This window comes from Pimephales promelas, chromosome 9 (assembly GCF_988280905.1).
Source record: "Pimephales promelas chromosome 9, fPimPro1.hap1.1, whole genome shotgun sequence".
Classification (NCBI taxonomy): Eukaryota; Metazoa; Chordata; class Actinopteri; order Cypriniformes; family Leuciscidae; genus Pimephales; species Pimephales promelas.
In genome coordinates, this window is record NC_142777.1 from 31,984,964 (window position 1) to 32,004,186 (window position 19,223).

A 19,223-nucleotide genomic window follows, 5' to 3' on the forward strand; every position below is an offset into this window, starting at 1 on the left:
CCCTATGCTCATGTCAATCACACACACACAGCTTTTGACATTGAGGAGTATTAAATAATGCGGCTTATGCAATATGCAACGCCTTTCTCTGTGATACACAACAACTTACAGATGTCTCTGAAGCTGTGAGAGCTATATGCACGCACATCAACCACCACATTTGAAAACACTATTCTTAGCTTTTTTAGCTATGCATTTTAACACGTTTGTAGCATTTAATTTTTTCCCCTGAAGTCATAATTCTGTTTTACATGACCATTCTCTACTCGCTCTCTAATTATAGATGTCTTAAAGGTACAGTCGCAAGCAAGCAAGCCTGCAAAATTAACTCCCGTTCACAAATTTGGGGTCAGTGAGATTTATTAATGTTGTTTTAAAATACAGTATGTTTTAAATACAGTTACAGAATTATTTTTAATTTAAAATAACTTTTTTTATTTGCTATATTTTAAAATGCAATTTATTTCTGTGATGGCAAAGCTGAATTATCAGCATCTCTCATGATCATCAATGTAGAACATAGTTGTGCTGCTTAAAGGGATAGTTCACCCAAAAATGAAAATTCTGTCAGTATTTACTCACCCTCATGTTGTTCCAACCCCATAAGACCTTCGTTCATCTTCGGAACATGAATTAAGATATTTTTGATGAAATCTGAGAGCTGGATCACTCCTCCATACTAGTCCATAGGCTTCTTGAGGGATTGAAACTTGCCGGCCTCGAAAAGTTATTAAAGACATTGTTAAAATAGTCCAAGTGACGAAAGTGGCTCAATCTTAACTTTATCAAATGACGAGAACACTTTTTGTGCGCAAAAAACAAACAAAAATAACAACATTATTTCAACTATTCAAGTCCTTCTCTCTGGGCCTCGAGTTCGGTTACTAGTTTAACAACGTATGATCGCATCGTACGACCAGTTTTGGCCAATAGTGAGCCTACGTGTGACGTAGCTCTACGCAATTACAATAAAGTTGTTATTTATGTTTGTTTTTGCGCACAAAAAGTATTCTCGTCGCTTGATAAAGTTAAAATTGAGCCACTGTCGTCACTTGGACTATTTTAACGATGTCTTTAATAACTTTTCGAGGCCGGCAAGTTTCAATCCCTCAAGAAGCCTATGGACTAGTATGGAGGAGTGATCCAGCTCTCAGATTTCATCAAAAATATCTTAATTCATGTTCCGAAGATGAACGCATGTCTTACGGGGTTGGAACAACATGAGGGTGAGTAAATACTGAGAAGAATTTTTATTTTTGGGTGAACTATCCCTTTAATATTCTATTATATTAACATTATAAAATGCCTTTACTGCCACTTTATCAATTTAATGCATCCTTCCTAAATCAAAAAGGTATTAATTTCTTTAAAAATAAATCTTAATCTGGGTTGGCTAAGTTACTGAATACTGAACGGTTGTATATCAATGTGGGCAGCAATGTAAACATTTTCTCATGCTTTGACTTCAAAACACATAACACCTATATGCATAACACATTTGTGCAATTCAACTTCCCTAAATGGCCTGGGTGGAATGAAAAATGAGCTTGCTATACACACTGTTGTATGTCTACAATAACCCGATTATAATTTCGAGTGTGAAAAGCCCATTCAAGGAAAAAAGGCAGGTGGAAAATTCAGTATGTGTTTGTGCCTAGTGAAACAACACTCAAATGGAAGCCATGGAAGACGTATTTTATTTCCATTTCTCATTCTCACAGGGCCGTGTTATTCGTCAGCTGGACCGGAGGCCATTTTGGAAGTCTTATTCGGGCTGAGGTTGTGCCAGGTTTGGGAAGGTTACTACAGGGCTAATGTGAGCAGCTCTGGTAATGAGCTCTCTAGGGACGCTGAGCTGTGCCCTCACAGGACCAAGAGCGGGGGGTGAATTATGGCACTTGGATACAGTTGGATACAGATACAGAGTTACTGATGACTCCATTTGACAGACCCAAGATCAGACACGCAGGGCTGTTCATTCACCCCTGGCTTTATAGCATATTCACGGTGCAGTTTTGTTCTGCTAACCTGACCCTGGGTCACCGCTTGGCCTAAGAACCAGCTAAACCTAATGTAAACTAATACCTTGGTGATAAGAAAGATGAAAAGTCAGCCATCATAAATGGCTGTGAATAAAGACGACAGTTAGTCGTAGCCTGCCAGACGAGAGTGGGTTTTGCATATGTACTGTAAATATGCAGAGAGATTAGTAAGCAATGGCAAATGATATTCATACCAACAAAGAACATGTGGAATGCATCTAAAAGAGATGCTGACAGCTTTTGATCAAACATTTGTCAAGGAGAGTGGCGAAGAAATAAAATAATTGTCCTTGTTTGCCATTGAGTGGACTCATTTGTTAGCGAGACAGGCTTATATCATCACACCAGCCTGGCTGAACAGGGAATTAATGCTAATGAATACATTACAATAAGAATCGTGTTCCTGTCTCTGATTCTGTGCATGAATTTTAAAAGACAGGTGATGAGAGATCAACAGCTAAGCGATGGAGCAAAGACTCTTTCCTCTCTCTGAAAAACTGCTCAAAGCGACAGAGGAACTCTCTTGACTTATTTGAGAAGAAATGAATTGCAGATAAAATACTAGCAGCAATATAGACAGAGTCAACATAAAACACCATTCTCAACCCATTTGACTTTGATAACGTTACATTTTGAAATAAAAAGGATTCGTAAAAGATAAGTGGGACCTCATTTAATCCCTTGGGAATTGATTGGATCATGAAAATTGGACATTCTGTACCATTTAATTCTGTATTCAATTGTGAAGGAATACTTCCACTTTTATGTTTGTGGCATAATTTCCTGTTTCACGATACTATCAAAGTGAATTTTGTCCAGTTTTATCCTGGCAAAGTTTTATGTTGTCTGCTTAACATTTGCTCACCTGTTTAATAAAGTACACGCAACACTCGCGTCTCTGTCAAGGCAAAGTTAGTCGCGGACGTGGAGCCCTCGGCATTTCGAAAGATGTTGATCTCTTGTCTCAAAGTCTGCTTGTCATGGTCCATAAAGTTTGAACAAAAGAACAGCTTGAGCGTCCTGCTAGGCATAACCGGCATAACCCAGTTGTCAACGTCTGTCGCCATGGTTACTATCGCAGTACGAGGTCAAACCTGGAGGAAACCGGAGGTAATGCGGATATGACGCCATTGACTGGCGACTCCTCGTCCCTGCTCACACGCCCCATTTCCTTGATTAAAATCACAATTTTCTCACGATTTACAAATAGTTGGAAACATTAAGTAAGTAATCAACTAAACAAAATATAACATTGTCCTAGTGGTTTTTGGATATTTTACTGCAAAAATCCTGCATATTATACCTTTAAATAAAACAAATTGTTTGAACAGCCATTCATATGGAGCTGCTCATGTGATACAAAAGTCAAAATGGATACATTTTGAGGTCATAACTAATTGCCCAAGGAACCATGCAGGAATAAAAGTTTGTTTGTAAAAGTTGTTTTACTGTCTCTAGTGTTCATTTTAGCTGGAAACTTAAGTCAATTCCATGTATATGTATGTTTGCAAAAACGTAGCTAGAGGCACACTTTTCCAACGAGCCTGTTTTTTTTAGGGTACTTCTGATCAAACATTTGGGGCAGAGAGAGTGGCGTTGAAGCTAAAGGTCAAAGTTCGCCTTTGAATATCTCAATCAAATATCTCATAATTTGCTATTGTTGCAGTGAACTTTATTGCATTGAACTGTAATAAATGGTCTTTCATTTTTGGGTAAACTAACCCTTTAAATTGTCGTGTAAACCTACAACAGTAGTCTTAAACAATGCTTAAACAGCTTTTTGGAAAGTAGTAAACGTTAACTTGCCTGCCATAAGGCACTCACATAAGGCACTGCAAGTTACTGATGACAAACATTTTTGGTAACACTTTATTTTGATGGTCCCTTTTGAACATTGTTGAATATAAGTAACTTTGCAACTACATGTCAACTACCTCTCATTTGTTCTAGTACTAGTAGACTGTCTACTTAATATCTGCCAACTCTTTATTGTAATGCTCTTCCAACAGACATTCTACTGACTAGAAGTAACTTTGCAACTACATGTCAACATATTCTATCCCTAACCCTACCAGTCTACTAATACTCTACTAACACTCCAGTGAGAGTTAGTAGAGATGTAGGTGCAATGTTACTTATAGTCAACTGAATATGTTAAATGGACCATCCAAATAAGTGAAACCCATTTTCCTTTCTTTGTAATAATATGCACTATTTGTGCAAAATAAGACAAGGAATGTGTATTAAGAAAGTAAATAGGGTCCATTTTTATTTCATGTTGATTTTAAACAAGTAATGAAGTGAGAGAACCAGAAAAATAGACAGTGATGGCCAATTTCCCCTTCAAAATATGCAAAAAACATATCTTCAACCTGCTTAACAGGTGAAGTATGCACTAATAAGGAACTGAGGCCAGACAAATAATTGTCTATTCCAGACTCCCTGCCATTAAGATATCATCTTTGATTTCCAATCATCTTGCTGTAGGGGTGAAGAAGTGTGTGTGTGTGTGTGTGTGTGTTGTGGCAGGGTGCCTGTAACACAATAACGCAGTGGCAGGTCTATTTGGACATCTTGTCAAGGGCACATCTATAAGGCATCAAAGTGCTCTTTAAAAGGCCTGCAGGAAGCCCCATTTCAACTCGCCGTTGCTCAAAATCACAATGGCCAATGCTGGACACCTCTAGCTGCCTCGTCCTTGAGCGGGGAGGAGGAACCGAGCGGGAGAGTCACACAATTACCTTTCAGATCAGCAGGGATGAGACCGAGTCAACAACACTCACATCTGTAATCTCACCTGGACCTAAACATTCCATGTTCAATAAAACGGAGACAACAAGATTACAGGTGATTCATGGGCTCTGAGGCAGAGTGGGCAGGGTCAGAGTGATGTCGTCATAATCTTAGATTTAAGTGCATCATGCAATACACACAAAACAAATTTAGGTCTTTGAATACCAGGTTCTTAAAGGGTTTTGGAATTCAGGAAAGCATGTTATTGAGAAGCTTACTTCTCAATAAAAAAAATTTAAAAAAAAAGGCTTAGGGTATTTTCACACAAAAAACAAGTTAAGTGAAACATCTTCAGAAAAAAATTAGCAGTCTTGAAGCTTTGTAAGAGCCTGGCTCAATATTTAAATGTCCTGGGTTTACAGCTTCACAACAAAAAAAAAATGCTAGGCAAACATCATGTTTTAGGACTGGGCAAAATATCAAAATTACTATATTTGATGCAACATGTAATCACAAAGAGTTCAGTGCACCTCATAAATACAGTATGGCCATTATGCTTCATAAAGACCTTCTAGGCTCACAGCTTACAACTTTGAGGGTGACTATTATAACCTTCTTGTTACTTCAATAACTTCCCAAATAAAGCCCAAGCCATCAATGGCATTGGAAGCTTAAAGTTCTACAAAAGTGCCTTGAAACACACAGCATTACTCAATGTGTTGACAATATCCAATAAAACATGAAGACAGGGCGGGACATATTGAACAGCTTAAAAAAAAAAAAGCCAATAGTGTTTAGTTTATCACAGCATGACAAGAGCGTTTGGGCTCGATAAAACTGCAGTTTCCTCCTAATCTCTAACTGTTACTCCTAATGTCTTCCATATCGCTTTAAAATATAGAATTCTGTGCAGAATTCAAATGGGCCCGATATGCTTTGTGGTCTGCACCGATTGGCTATCGTGTCTCTGGACCGGAGCAGACTGTGTGTGCGTGCCTCAATGGAAAGCATATTTACACTTTCTGAATCTTTCACCATCCTCTATATATATCTGCTATTCACCATGAACAAAATAGTAAATGTGTGAACAAGTGACTGGTTTTAGCTGCACCTTTAGCCTTTATTTATAATGCAGGGGCAGGACGCTTTAGATTTTAGAGAGCATTTTGATTGGACAGAAAATCTGTTGAGAAGATCTCATCAAAATCATTGACACATTTTGGTTGAAGTAAGAGACTAAGTTTTGAATGCTTATATCTTCTAAATACAAATTGTATCATTGTTTTGGAGCACACTAGCTTTTAGGTAACAATAAGCAAGGCTAACATATTCATACTTAAAGCCTTCACATTTTGATTTCATGGGGATATTCATTCTACAAAATGTTAACATATATAATGTTAAATATTTGTAACTTGATTTTTGGCCAAATTGAGAGTAAAGAAAAAGCTGCTTCTCCGCAAAACATGCATAAAATGCAAAAAATAAATAAATAAATAACTATAATGTATATTTTAAATGTAATCACAAAGCAGAAAAAAAAGATTATTTTTTACAAGATTTTAGTAAAACTTCTAGTTTTAAGCAGATTCAAGGCTAACATAAAAAGAGTGAAAAAGCAGAAAACGGACCAACAGGAGCAAAGACTAGCACATGAACGGGTGGGGGGAACGAGATTTTTATTTCCTGGCACTGAGCCTTCATCCAAACCCAATTCATATTTATATAGGCCAACATTTTATCTGTTAAAAAACTTCAAGAGGGAAGGAAATGCAAAGAGATAAAGTTCAGCAGAATATGCTAGGATCCAGGGAAGAGGAAAACATTTGCTCCGAGTACTGAAAACATACTGCAGTGTAAGCTGGAAGATCTGTTTGTTCTCCATCAGTTAAGACACTGCCATGGTTCCACGCTGAATGCATCAGACTAATGATAACGCATCAGTGAAAGATTGAAAAATGTTTTTTTTGTGATGTTAATTTTGTTTTGTTTCCCCTTTGTAATTCTTCAATTTCACATTAAAATCCAAATTAATCAGCACTTGCTCTGATCTTTAAAAGAACTTGAAAAGTTACTGAAAAGTGAAGATGTCTGAGGGACTGCATTCAATAAGGTAAAGCTCTCCTCAGAGACCATTCAGTACACGAGGCTCTCCAGTAATAGGTGAGGGTTGTCTTTGTGTGTGTGGTGATGTCGTATGACGTCTCTGACGTGTCGGGATTAGATGAAGCAGCCTCTTCACCGTGCTAAAGGTCTAACCAGCCAATGATTCAACAAGAGCCAGTACAAGAGGCTCATTAGGGTCAATTAGCCCTTTAAAGCCCACTTATTACATTAGACTCTTCACAGCTGAACTCATCCAGTTGATTGACCAATTGTGTTAAGTTACTGATTTGTTCCTTTTGAAAAGATTTGAAGGAAGAAAAAAAAACCCCAAGTACTATTGATTCTTGAGGCTATGGTAATAATTTTCCATGAGAGAAAGGAAGGGGAGAGAAAGGAAGAAATGGTAAGCCATCACATCATGCAGATTAGTCCTCAGGTTCAGAACTGGACTCTGGCTTGTACCATTTGGTTTTAGTGTGGAAATCTGAGTATATGTACAGATTTAAGCTGGAATAAATATTATAAATGAATAACATTTTCTATTTTTGCTGCTAAAATGTTAAAATCACAATCAAACATGCTGAATATGGTATGCGATATGAATATGGTATGTCCAATTCAGTCATGTTTTGCCCATGCTCTACTGCCAGTCTTTTTGATCTACATTAGTTTTGATAGAGCTCAGTCCACTTATTATTAAAAAAAAAAAAAAAAAAATTATAATTGTAATTCCGAACAACAACAGAATATATATATCTATATATATATACAGTATATACTGTATATATATACATATATGTATATGCACACAAATTTATATACATATATGTCAGGGGGGTAATAATCAGATTATTTTATTGGTTCGGCAGCCTTGTGACTCAGGATAGCATTTTGAGTGCCTTGGAAATATTATTCAACCTATTTGTATTACACAAAGAATTCAGCTTCATCAGCATTCACATGGCATGGCATGCTCGCCGCATTACACAAAGAATCTCGTCACGTCCTTTAAAGTCGCCCTGTCCTGAGGATCAGTAGAACAGCGGCGATGGACTGTGTTCACATACAGAGTCGTTTATCAAAGCTCTGCTGTTTCTCTTTCTGTCTCCTGCTGTCTGACTGTGCTCTGGGAACACCGTGCCTCTACCTGCAGCTAGTCAGTAAATGATGATTTATACCTCCTGCAGTCAGAAGTCACGTTTTGATAAATCGGGATGAAGTCTCAGATGTAATTTTTAGGGCCTGCAGTTGTCCGTGCGTGTCTTTGTATGGTGATAAATGGAACGGGATAGCCATTCTCTCTCCCTATTTTCTCTCGCTGACAGGATTTGGGGTCCTCTGGTGAGCATGCTAAAGCAGGCAAGTGCCCGTTTTTTGATTGGGAACATAACTAAGTCATTCTTGGCTAGGACACCATGGCTCCCTCGCCGCGACCTGTGTCAGGATTAAACGGTCGGAGTGCGAGAAACACGAGGGGAATAATGCCACCACAGGAACAACGTCCAACTCGCTCACTCTGCATGACCCTTTATCTAAAAAAACCTTGCAACAGCCACCACTGTGAGCCTCCTTTCTTGCTATTTTTTGTATTTATTTTCCCCTGATCTTTTCTTCCTCACTCTCCGCGACAAGTTTACAGCGACAAAAGTTTACAGCGACACACAAACACAAAATGTGACGCAACACAATCAGAGCCAATCCGAACATATTTGATGTATAATAATATACACCAATGGGAAGCAAACCAGGCTTCAATAACAGATACTTATTGTAATCAACCATATGTTCATTACTATTTACCATAAGTTCTCAAGTGTAATTTTAAAATGGCTTCAAATGTGGCTCATCCAATCAGAATATAGGTTCTGAACTACCCATATATAAGCCTCTATCTATATGAAGAGTTCAGATGCAAAAGCCTCTAAGTGCCATTTGAAATTTTCTTCTAGAATGATAATTTTTTATCAAGCTTGTATATTTAAGTTCAGTGATTTCACTTAAATGGCAATGATAATTACCTATTAATTGTTATTTAAGTGAAATTACTGAACTTAAATATACAAGTGTGATAAAAATCATTATTAAAGAAGAAAATTTCAAATGGCATTTAGAGGCTTTTGCATCTGAACTCTTCATATATTGTTTGTATGAAAATGTGAAATATCTGAATAATGAAAAAAATAATTGAGAGATGAATCCATTTTCCGAATAGCTGTCATACTCTCTACTTCTCAGCACTGTTTTCCCATAAAAAAACCCAATAATTCTACTTTCAGTGTTTCTCTTCAACGGCGCATGGTTTTATTTCCTTCTCTGTCTCTTGTCTTCCCCACAGAAATGTTATTTGGGTCGTAATCATGTGAAATCCATCCCTACAGAGCTCCGTCAGAAGCATTCCCACATGCTTTGTGTTTCTGCTCATCAAAACGCCATATTTTGAGAGCACGTTACTTACAGAGCAGCGTAAAGGTGGCGACTTATTAAATTTCACTGGTTGCTTTGTAATGAAACAGGAGATTGGTTTAAGTAGATAAACCCTCTCACAGGAGAAGTGGAGGAAGAGAGGGGCGAGCGAGGGAGACGAGCTGCAGCTGACAAAAGCTTCGATTTCCTCTCCTGTTTACCAGCCGTGGATATTTTCCGCTAGTCTGCAGCGCCTGCATAATGCCATTTCTGTCCCTGCTGAAATCCACTCACGGGCCTATCGCAGTAATCAAGAGAATCCCTGCCCCCATCTACCTGAGTCTAATGTCAGCCTGTAAATGAAGCGGCCTGACTTTCATTTCAAGCTGCAAGCGATCGATAAACACTGAGGAAAAGCAGCCGTGCTTCCTCTTCCTTTCAATCTGTTCACTCTCAACCCTCTAAAGTTGTACTAGCAATAGTGGAGGTCAGGGAAACTTCTCGAGCACTAAAGTAGCTCACTAGCATCAAATAATTCGCCGCAAATCCTTGTTTTTTTTTAGATGCGCAGAAGAGTAAATATCACACTCTGTGTAAAAGATGAGCCTTTTTAGTTTTCTTTCGTCTCTCCGAGCTTAGAACCAGGGTCTAAAATTAACACTCACAAATTAAAATGATTGAATTAGCAACCTCCCACTGGAAATTTGTTCGTAATATGTTAAAAAAAAAAATCAAAAAAGTCAATTTATTAAATATGATTAAATATATCATTATCTGTTACAATCCTCAGCATTTGTTTTTTTTAAATTGTATGATTATTTTTTTTTTTTGGAAGCAATTAATACTTTTATTCAGTGAGGATGCATACATTTACATAACATTGCTATGAACTCTCTACTCGAATGATTTCTGAAGGATCACGTGACACTGGAGACTGGATTAACGATCCTGAAAATTCTGGAATACATTTCATTTTAAATTGTATTAAAAACAAAGTTAAAATTCTGCATCCTTTTTTCTGCCTTCATTCAAATGTAGGAATTTAATTGGAATTTAAAAGGCTCACATTAAACTACCACATGTACATCACAATGTAAATATACAATACAAAGAGGAAAAAAGGCTAGGGACAAAATATATATTTTGAGTTATTTGTGGACCCTATTTAAACTCGAACAATAAAAAAGACCTCATGCAGCAAAAGCGAAAGCAGCACAGAGCACGAAAAAAAATCTGAAAGAAACATAATGGCCAGAATGGAGACACAAGCAATGCTTTAGCTATGAATAATTCAATGGATTTCAAAAGCGAAAAATAAAACATGAGAATGTTTTGCTTAAGCACAAAAAAGCTAATGCCAATCAAGCTATAGCCGTCCTACAGAGAGGGAGCTATTGGTGCCATTAGAGCAAGGGGACCGTGCAAGGGTCTGTGTGCTAATGCTAAACTAGCTCTACTCTGCAGTGAGCGACGCCCGGTGGACGTTACCTGGACAGGTGGCAGTGCAGGCACTTTTCTGGACGCTCTGGCCCTCGCAGGACGTCCCGCCGTTCAGGGGAGTGGGGTTGGTGCAACTCCGGCTCCTCTTCTGCCACCCCCGACCACAGACAGCACTGCAGGCCGACCATGTGGCCCACGTGGACCAGCCACCGTTCACTGCTCGTGCGCCCAGTGCAAAGGAGAGGGGGAAACGAACACAGCGAGTCAGGATTGCCCGACAAGCACGAGGATAAAAAACAGCCACAAACATGAGCTCTGAGCTTAAAGGCAGGCCACAGGGACAACGGCAACTAACGAAAGCTATATTAACGTCAACAGTTGTCAATGCTGCAATATACTGTTGATCTGAGGCAGTTGCCATCTCTGATTTTTTTTTTTATCCAATCTAAATTCGTGGTAATTTGATGTTTACACAGTTTGTGTTCATTGAACAGCACTATCAACAAGCAACTGATTCTGTAATATTGTTGACATTGAAGGTACGCCTAAATTCCCGAATTTGAATTGAAGCAGCAGACATGATGCAGAAATGGATCTATTGTTAATCTACTGTAATTGTAATTTCAACCACAGATGGCACCAGAGAGCCCAGAATACCATAGTGTAGTTTTAACATTTAACGTTTCCAAGTTGGTGGGTCATTTTTTCAATAAATAACATATATCTACTGCAGTTTGACTCGTTTAGGCTGATTTGATGACCAATAGAGTGCTGTAGGGATGACGTATTAGGATTTTAGCACTTCACTTCAGTTTGCCTACTAACAATGGGACTACAGTGGATATCAGGGACATGGAACAGGTAAACTCTTCTACTCACTAATATGCTTTCACAGGCTCGTTGTGTTTATAAATCGAACTCTTGAAAACTCCTCTAACTCAAACTTTCAGGGAAAATGTTTTTATATAAAATACGGAGAGAGCTGTTGAAAGCTTAATGCTAGTGGCGTTACTGCCGATAGTATATAGGCTTCCAAATTCAAAGTTCAGTTCATTTGTGAAGATTAAAGGAGTAGTTCACTTTTAAAAAAAACATTTACTGATAATTTACTCACCCCCATGTCATCCAAGATGTCCATGTCTTTCAGTCGAAAAGAAATTAAGGTTTTTGATGAAAACATTCCAGGATTTTCTCCATATAATGGACTTTAATGGGAACCAAATGGTTCAAGGTCTAAATGAGAGTTTCAGTGCAGCTTCAAAGGGCTTTAAACGACACCAGATGACGAATAAGGGTCTTATCTAGCGAAACAATTGGTCCTTTCAAAAATAAATGAAAAAGTTTAAGTTTCATAAGCACAAATGCTCACCTTGCTCTGTTCTGTGATGAGCGTTCGTGACTCTCAAACTCGTTCATCAAAATGAACAAATCTTTTTCCGAGTCATGACTCGAAGGGTCCTAGATAAGGCCCTTATGTCGTTTAAAGCCCTTTGAAGCTGCACTGAAACTCTCTATTGGACCTTGAACCGTTTGGTTCCCAATGAAGTCCATTATATGGAGAAAATCCTGGAATATTTTCATCAAAAACCTTAATTTCTTTTCGACTGAAGAAAGAAAGACGTGGACATCTTGTATGACATGGGGGTGAGTAAATTATCAGCAAAAGTTTTTTTTAAAAGTCAACTATTCCTTTAACATGATGGAACAAAGGTGTAAGAATAAATTTTTGTTAGCCACAGAGCTTATTTTCAGCAGTAATCCAAAAGCCAATGGAAAAAAATCGATTGGGTTTTTGGTCGAAGGAACCAGGGTGATGATAACTTACAAAAATACATCATCATCATCATCATCATCACACACGGTCGGCAGGCATTATCAAATTAAAAGTGACATAATAATCAGCCAATCACTGTGGAGTGACATTTTTGCCACCAAATGACAAAATTTTGACCATTTGGTCATTTCCCCGGCACGCTTTGGAGCTTAATGAAAGCCTGAAGAGGCACTTCATCTGCATTCCTGAAACGTCATGGGGTTACAGTACTGTATGTCACCTCCTGTTTTGAAGTATTTCTTTAAATTTTATACTGTCAAATATTTTCTCATCCAAATTTCTCTTCTTCTGAAAAAAATAAATAAATAAAATGTTTGCAAGTCTGAAAAGATGGCCACACCTGGATGAACCTTGTCAAGTCACAAAGCTATCACTCAATCTCTCTTAGAAGCTATATATTAACCGCTGTCAATTTTAAAGCTACGGAGCAAAACGCGGGATACATGGTGGGTGGGATGTTTTCTAGATTTCATCTCATGTGGGGTGTATATTGGTTTTCTGCTTTACACCGACACACAGCATGGTTTTTATGGCACCAATATCCAGGGCCGACGAAATGCATAATCCTGCAAGGATTCCGGGATGATTCCGAGTCCGAAGATCACGCGGGGTTTTTAATCAAGTTCCCAGCCTCCTCTCTCTTGGTGGGAGAATTCAGAGCAAATCAGATTTCTTCTTCCCCCCGGTAACTCGAGCGGTTTGTTGTCCAGAAGCCTCGATCACAGGTCAGACTCTATATTGTGCCTGGAGCCGCACCTAATTCTCCACGAAATGTTGCTCTGGTCCGACCGAATCAATTCTTTAGCCTCTCTGATTGCTCACCACGAAGAAGGAAATTGCGCAGCAACTCGGGTCCTGATTACCTCTTAGCACACCGTTGTGTCAAGTCCAGCCTTGTTAAAATTCATCTCGCTCTCTGTCCAAAAGCACTAATAACAGCTCTCACACCACCTATGGTTCAGCCAATAAGCAAGCCTGCAAGACTTCAAATTAGTAAACTGACATTTTAATGTGAAGCCATGGGGAAAGAAAAAAGAATGGCATAAAGGACCTTGCCTAATAGTTCTTTTGATCAAAAGGTATTCACAGGGAATTTTTCTTTAATTAATTTCTACAATGGTAGCAAATTGCTTGGGGAACATTGCACAATTTGAAACCGCTAAATTGTAAGGCACTGCGCACCTAGCATTCATGTGCCATTTCTCTTTTTTCCCTGTGTGAGGGCTTCATTGATTGACAGCATCAAAAGCAAACAATAGAGCGAAAATATTCTCTGCTCACAGAGCCTTCCATCAAAATGTCCCCAAATCACGCAATTCAAACAAAATTCAACAATTTATCTAATCTCCATTCATCTGAGAAATAATTGTCAGTTTAGCTGCACTTTTTCCCTATTAAATAAAACACACTGATTGCTCTGATTGACTTGCAGTCTGTCTCCGCATTAAAAATCACGTCCCAATTTAATGCAAATCATCACGCAGCTGTCCCTTGACTCATTCTCTTTATGCTTGATAATAAAACGGATACATTACCGTTTTGAAATAAGGCAAAGCCTTTCGATTTTCCATTGTTAACATGTCTGTCTGTGGTTTAAGAGTATTCTCAGTAGATCTGTCCCGCTACTGTACTATGTGTCGTGTGTGATTGACTAGGCTGGGATCAGTAGAGAGCGTGTACAGGGTTGTAATGCATGCTACCTTTAGAACGCTGCTTGTCCTGGGAACCCTCCGGGGTTAGCGATGCTCTGCTGCTGTGCATTTTAATAAAGGTCATCTAGCTTATAAACCCTATTCATTAGCCACTTTATGCCATTAATTCAACAAGCTCGACTACAGTGCGAGTGTTTGTCAGCTCTGCGGAGATTTCAGAGACACTGTCCGGCTGCTTTGCTCCCAAACTGATATGCAATCATTTACAGCATGCTAAAGCTAAAGCTAATTCCAAGTAAAAACAGAATATTCCAAATTGTAATGCTTAGGTTTAAGGTGGCTATAAGAAACACAGTGGCCTTTAGTATTTAAAACACTGTATGTAAATGTACATTACATAATGTAAATATATTTATATTTAATAAAATATATCCAAGCAATTAGCATTTATTTGAAATAAAATTACTCAAATGACAGGGTCTCTACAATTTCTGACTAGCTTTTGAGCATGTTTGGTAACACTTTAAAATAAGGTCTCATTTGTTAACATTATTAAACTATTAAATACTATGAACCAACAACGAGCAATATATTTGTTACAGTATTTATTCATCTTTGGTAATGCTATTTAATAGGCTACAAATACAGTTGTTCATTGTTTGTTCATGTTAACTTTTGATTTTAATAATGTATTAGTAAATGTTGAGATTAACTAAGATTAATAAAGAAGTATTGTTCAGTCTTAGTTCATGTCAGCTAGTAGTCAACTAATGTAACCTAATTGTTAAGTGTTTGTACACTAACATTGTAAACTGAAGAATTTCAAAAAAGTAAAAAAACACACTTTTTTCAATAATTTTCAAGATATATGTATCCAAATGTCAAGAAAATTCACCAAAAAAAACTCAACGTTGCTCTTAATGTACGATAAATACAACAAAATTCCCACTTTTCATACGATTTCATTCATTTCCATGACTTTTCAGGCATGAAAATAACACTTTTGAAATTCCCTGATTTTTCTAGGACGGTGGGAACTCTGATAAAAATGTATAATGTTAAAAATTAATTGGACCATAGAGCTGCAGGTAATATCATGAATGGAGACTACAGCTATAGCATTATTATTATTATAGTAAAACACTGATCAATTTTTTCAATAGGCAAAGCAAAGTAGTGAGTACATTTTGTTCTCAAAGTCTGATCAAAATAGAGTTGTCCATCAAAGCTAGCCTGACTCTCTCAGTAAATTACCCCTGACTCAGGGTCAGAACAATCCCAAACTTTTGTCAGACTCTTGAAAGGTGAAGTGCATTTATCAGTGATCTAAGAAAGGAACAAAGTATGAGAAGAAACACACCATAGACTATCACAGTAGCCGAGGAGCTCTTGCGTCGAGCCACAATGTTCTTGGCCACGCAGGTGTAGTTGCCCGTGTCGGCCAGACGGGCTTGTTTGATGATGAGATTATGGTCCACGGTGATGAAGAAATTGGGGTCAGTCTTGGGGTCGATCAGCTCGTCGTTTCTCTGCCACTCCACCTATAGGTATACACAAGAGAAAACATTTCACAGCTTCAATCTGGCTCAAATGGATGGAAAACGCTCGGTGTGCTCTCGGATCCAGCTGTCATTCTGGGCTGATCCCAAGGCTACAGCCAGGGCTGAGGATGTTAAAGTTTGGCACACACTGCATGGCAGCATGGGACAGTGGGAAAGCGGATTAGCATTTTTTTCCCCACAATTGTTTTTCTATTGTACACTGAAAAAAAAAAAAAAAAAAAAACACTTCTTGCTCACCTTATCAGAAATTTAACTTAAATTGCGAGTATGATAATATATGGTAAACAAAAGAAGAAAAAAAATTGTGATTACATTTTTGTGTTGTGCTATGTTTATTGTCGCCAAAAAAATATACATAATCATATTGTGAAGGAGTAGTTCTCTTAAAAAAAAAAAAACAACCTTTTGCTGATAATTTACTCATCCCCATGTCATCCAAGATGTCTATGTCTTTCTTTCTTCAACCGAAAAGAAATTAAGGTTTTTGATGAAAACATTCCAGGATTTTTCTCCATATAATGGACTTCAATGGGAACCAAACAGTTCAATGTCCAAAAGACAGTTTCGGTTTCAAACTGCAAACTGTTCAAAGGGGTTTAAACGATTCCAAACGATGAATAAGGGTCTTATCAAGCGTATTAAGTGAATACTCCTTCTGCGATGATCATTAGACAATCCTATAATGATTCAATATCTGTCTAACTATGAAAACAAAATAACTGTGAAAATGTTAAGTGCAGGTTTTCCAGACTTTGATTTTCCCAATTTAAAAACCTCTTTTTCTTAGGTTAGTTAACTTATCTTCACATTTCCCTCTTTCATTTGTTGAGGGCCACCTTGAGGAGCCATGAAGTAGCTACTCTGGGAGCAGGAAAATCCATTTAGAGAGCCTTATTTTATTCATTAAAAAATCGATATTTGGTGCCAGCATATTGATTCTCATATCGCAACAACATATTGCCATATCAAAATTTTGTCCCACCCCTAGACAGAATGAGCGTACTCAAATGTATCTGGCATTTCCTTTGTTAAGTTTGGATGGACATTTTGAGTTGAAACAGCTGGTCTAGTCCTGCACCAGTGCAACAATACTTCTATTATTGATGGGACTCCCAGAGCTGCCAAATCACTCTGAATGGTTCCTCATCCAAGTGCAGCTCATCGAACAGACACGATATGGTGGAAGACATCAGATCTCTGGCTCGATGGTATATTTGTACCAGTACATTAATGAGGGGGATAATTAGCAGAGCTGTTGGTTATTAGCATGTTTACTTGTTGCTCTCACCTCTGCAGGAGGAACACCTTCAGGAGGATGACAGCGCAGAAGGATTTCCTGATCAAGTGCCACTTCCTTACCCAGCGGTTCCTCCTCAAAGTTCTTCCTCAGATCTGTAGTGCAAAATCATTTTATTTATTAGTCACGGTGGACATATAGTATAACAATATATACATTATACTGTATCTATTCTGTGCAATGTGCAAACTAGACAGCTCTTATGCACAGTACGGCATATTTAATATTAAACATTTTAAAAAAATAGTGTAACATTAATTAGTGCAATGCCTGGTTCAGATTACACAATTTTTGTTTTGTTTGTTATGATAGTCACTGTGTCAGATTACCTGATTTTGACTCCAAAAATCTTGTGGACACGTGAAAATAAGTGCTTAATTTCTTGTCTTTAACGGCACGTGTGATGTTATCGAGAAGGCGAAACTAGTTGCGAGTGACTTCCGGAAACGAACGTAAACAAACAATCGATGAAACAGTATGGGCTGTCAATCCTCCAAAATATTGTTTTCTTATATATTTTGACTTTTACTTTTAATGTTAGCATAGCACCATCTCTTTCGTTTCGCCATTTTTGAAAGTTGTGTAGGGAACAGCTTCTGTGCTCCTATTGGTCAACCTCATACATGTGACAGAACCGTCGTGGACGACCGTTAAAAAAATTAAACATGCTAGTCTTTGTCGTGATGTTGTGAAGCATCGCAGACGCAAAGTAGGTTGTCGCCCACTATACGAGATGCGTATTGTGTATACGAATCCCCACGACACCCTACGTAAAACGGATCGTGCCAAAATCGAGCTAAAATCGTGTAATCTGAACTAGGCATAACTAAACTGGGTTAATATATTGGAAAATAGTGAGATAGTGATTTTCCATTTTTTCAACGGAAAATTGAAAACTTTATGCGTTTTTACAACGGTGTTTGTCAATGGCGTGACATCATGCACCTGAGTATTATGTGTTCAATCTATAGGTGTGTAGTGTTTATTTACAAAGTGACGTCGACCAACAACGTTTTTAGTTGTTTTCGTGTGAACTCTTGACAAAGTTGTCATCTACATAAAAAGAAAAAAACTTTTCCATTTTTAGTACATTGTTGTCTTGTAAATGTACACTTAAATGGATTGCCTGTTTGCTTTTTTCCTTTCCTATGGGCTCTCAAGCCAGGATATTGACTAAAATCCTCCGTTAGACACAAAGTGGATCAGAACCAGTACATGTATCACCAGGAAGGTAAACTGCCAAGCCATTTAATCCAGCATTATCCGTGTCATATTTAGCAAAGTGTTTTTGGGGTTCAGCACTCCTCCATATATATATATATATATATATATATATATATATATGCACCGTGTACGTTCAACGGGAGCCTCGAGCGGCCTTTCTCTCTTATAAGGATCCATATCACAGACTCGAGTGCTTATTAGACCCTGCTTGGTTGCTTCAGAGAAAGGCTGTCTGCAGCCCTAAGGCAAAGCATCAACAAAAAGGAATTGCATTATCATCCTCCTCTACTCGATACCGCACCGAGGCTGTGGTATCCACACGACCACCCACTTTCCCTAAAACCCCTGGGACAAGTGTTGATGCAAGTCGAATTGTATTTGCTTGTCAAAATTGCATTACTCTTGGTGGAGGGCTTTCATGCCCTCCTGACTATGGATGGCAAAATTTCAAAACAACATTTGCATAAACGTTTATAGCTGTTATGACACGAAAAAGCTTTTGGAAGGAGGTGTCCATTGAGACGGCGGACTTGTCTTCAGCTCCGATGCTGAGGAATAAAATCTCTCTCAATAGCAGCGACACTGCCAGTCATTTCATCTCCTCAAAACAGATGTCATGCCTGTCTTCACCAATCAGGCCTTGGCAAACATTAAGAGGTGAAGAGGGGTCTTTGATATTCAATTTAATTAAATAGGATTTAATGGGAATAGGAGAGGCACAGAGGATCAAGATGGCCATCAAGCCCTGAGATGACATTGTCGTGACTTTGAAGGGAAAACTCAAGTTTGTTAAAGGGAAAAGTTCACCCTAGCGCCATTACAATGAATGGGAACCGAGGCTTGCAAGCTTCAAAAACAACAGAAACACCATACAAACAACATAAAAGTGGTTCATTTGAATTGTGCCCAGAAGTAACATTGTACTTTGTG

General features: G+C 38.2%; 1 protein-coding gene across 4 annotated transcripts in view; it reads right to left on the minus strand.

The window, feature by feature from the left end:
* unc5a (unc-5 netrin receptor A) overlaps window positions 1-19,223 on the minus strand; it is a 197,406-nt gene that overhangs the window by 43,290 nt on the left and 134,893 nt on the right. For 3 of the 4 annotated variants that reach the window (XM_039648918.2, XM_089135014.1, XM_089135013.1), the window contains 3 exons: window positions 17,061-17,164; window positions 15,571-15,751; window positions 10,773-10,940 (listed from right to left, as the gene is read on the minus strand). In XM_039648918.2, the coding sequence (XP_039504852.1) occupies window positions 10,773-10,940; window positions 15,571-15,751; window positions 17,061-17,164 (453 nt within the window). The remainder of the gene's footprint in view (window positions 1-10,772; window positions 10,941-15,570; window positions 15,752-17,060; window positions 17,165-19,223) is intronic. The other variant, XM_039648920.2, reaches the window with a different exon arrangement.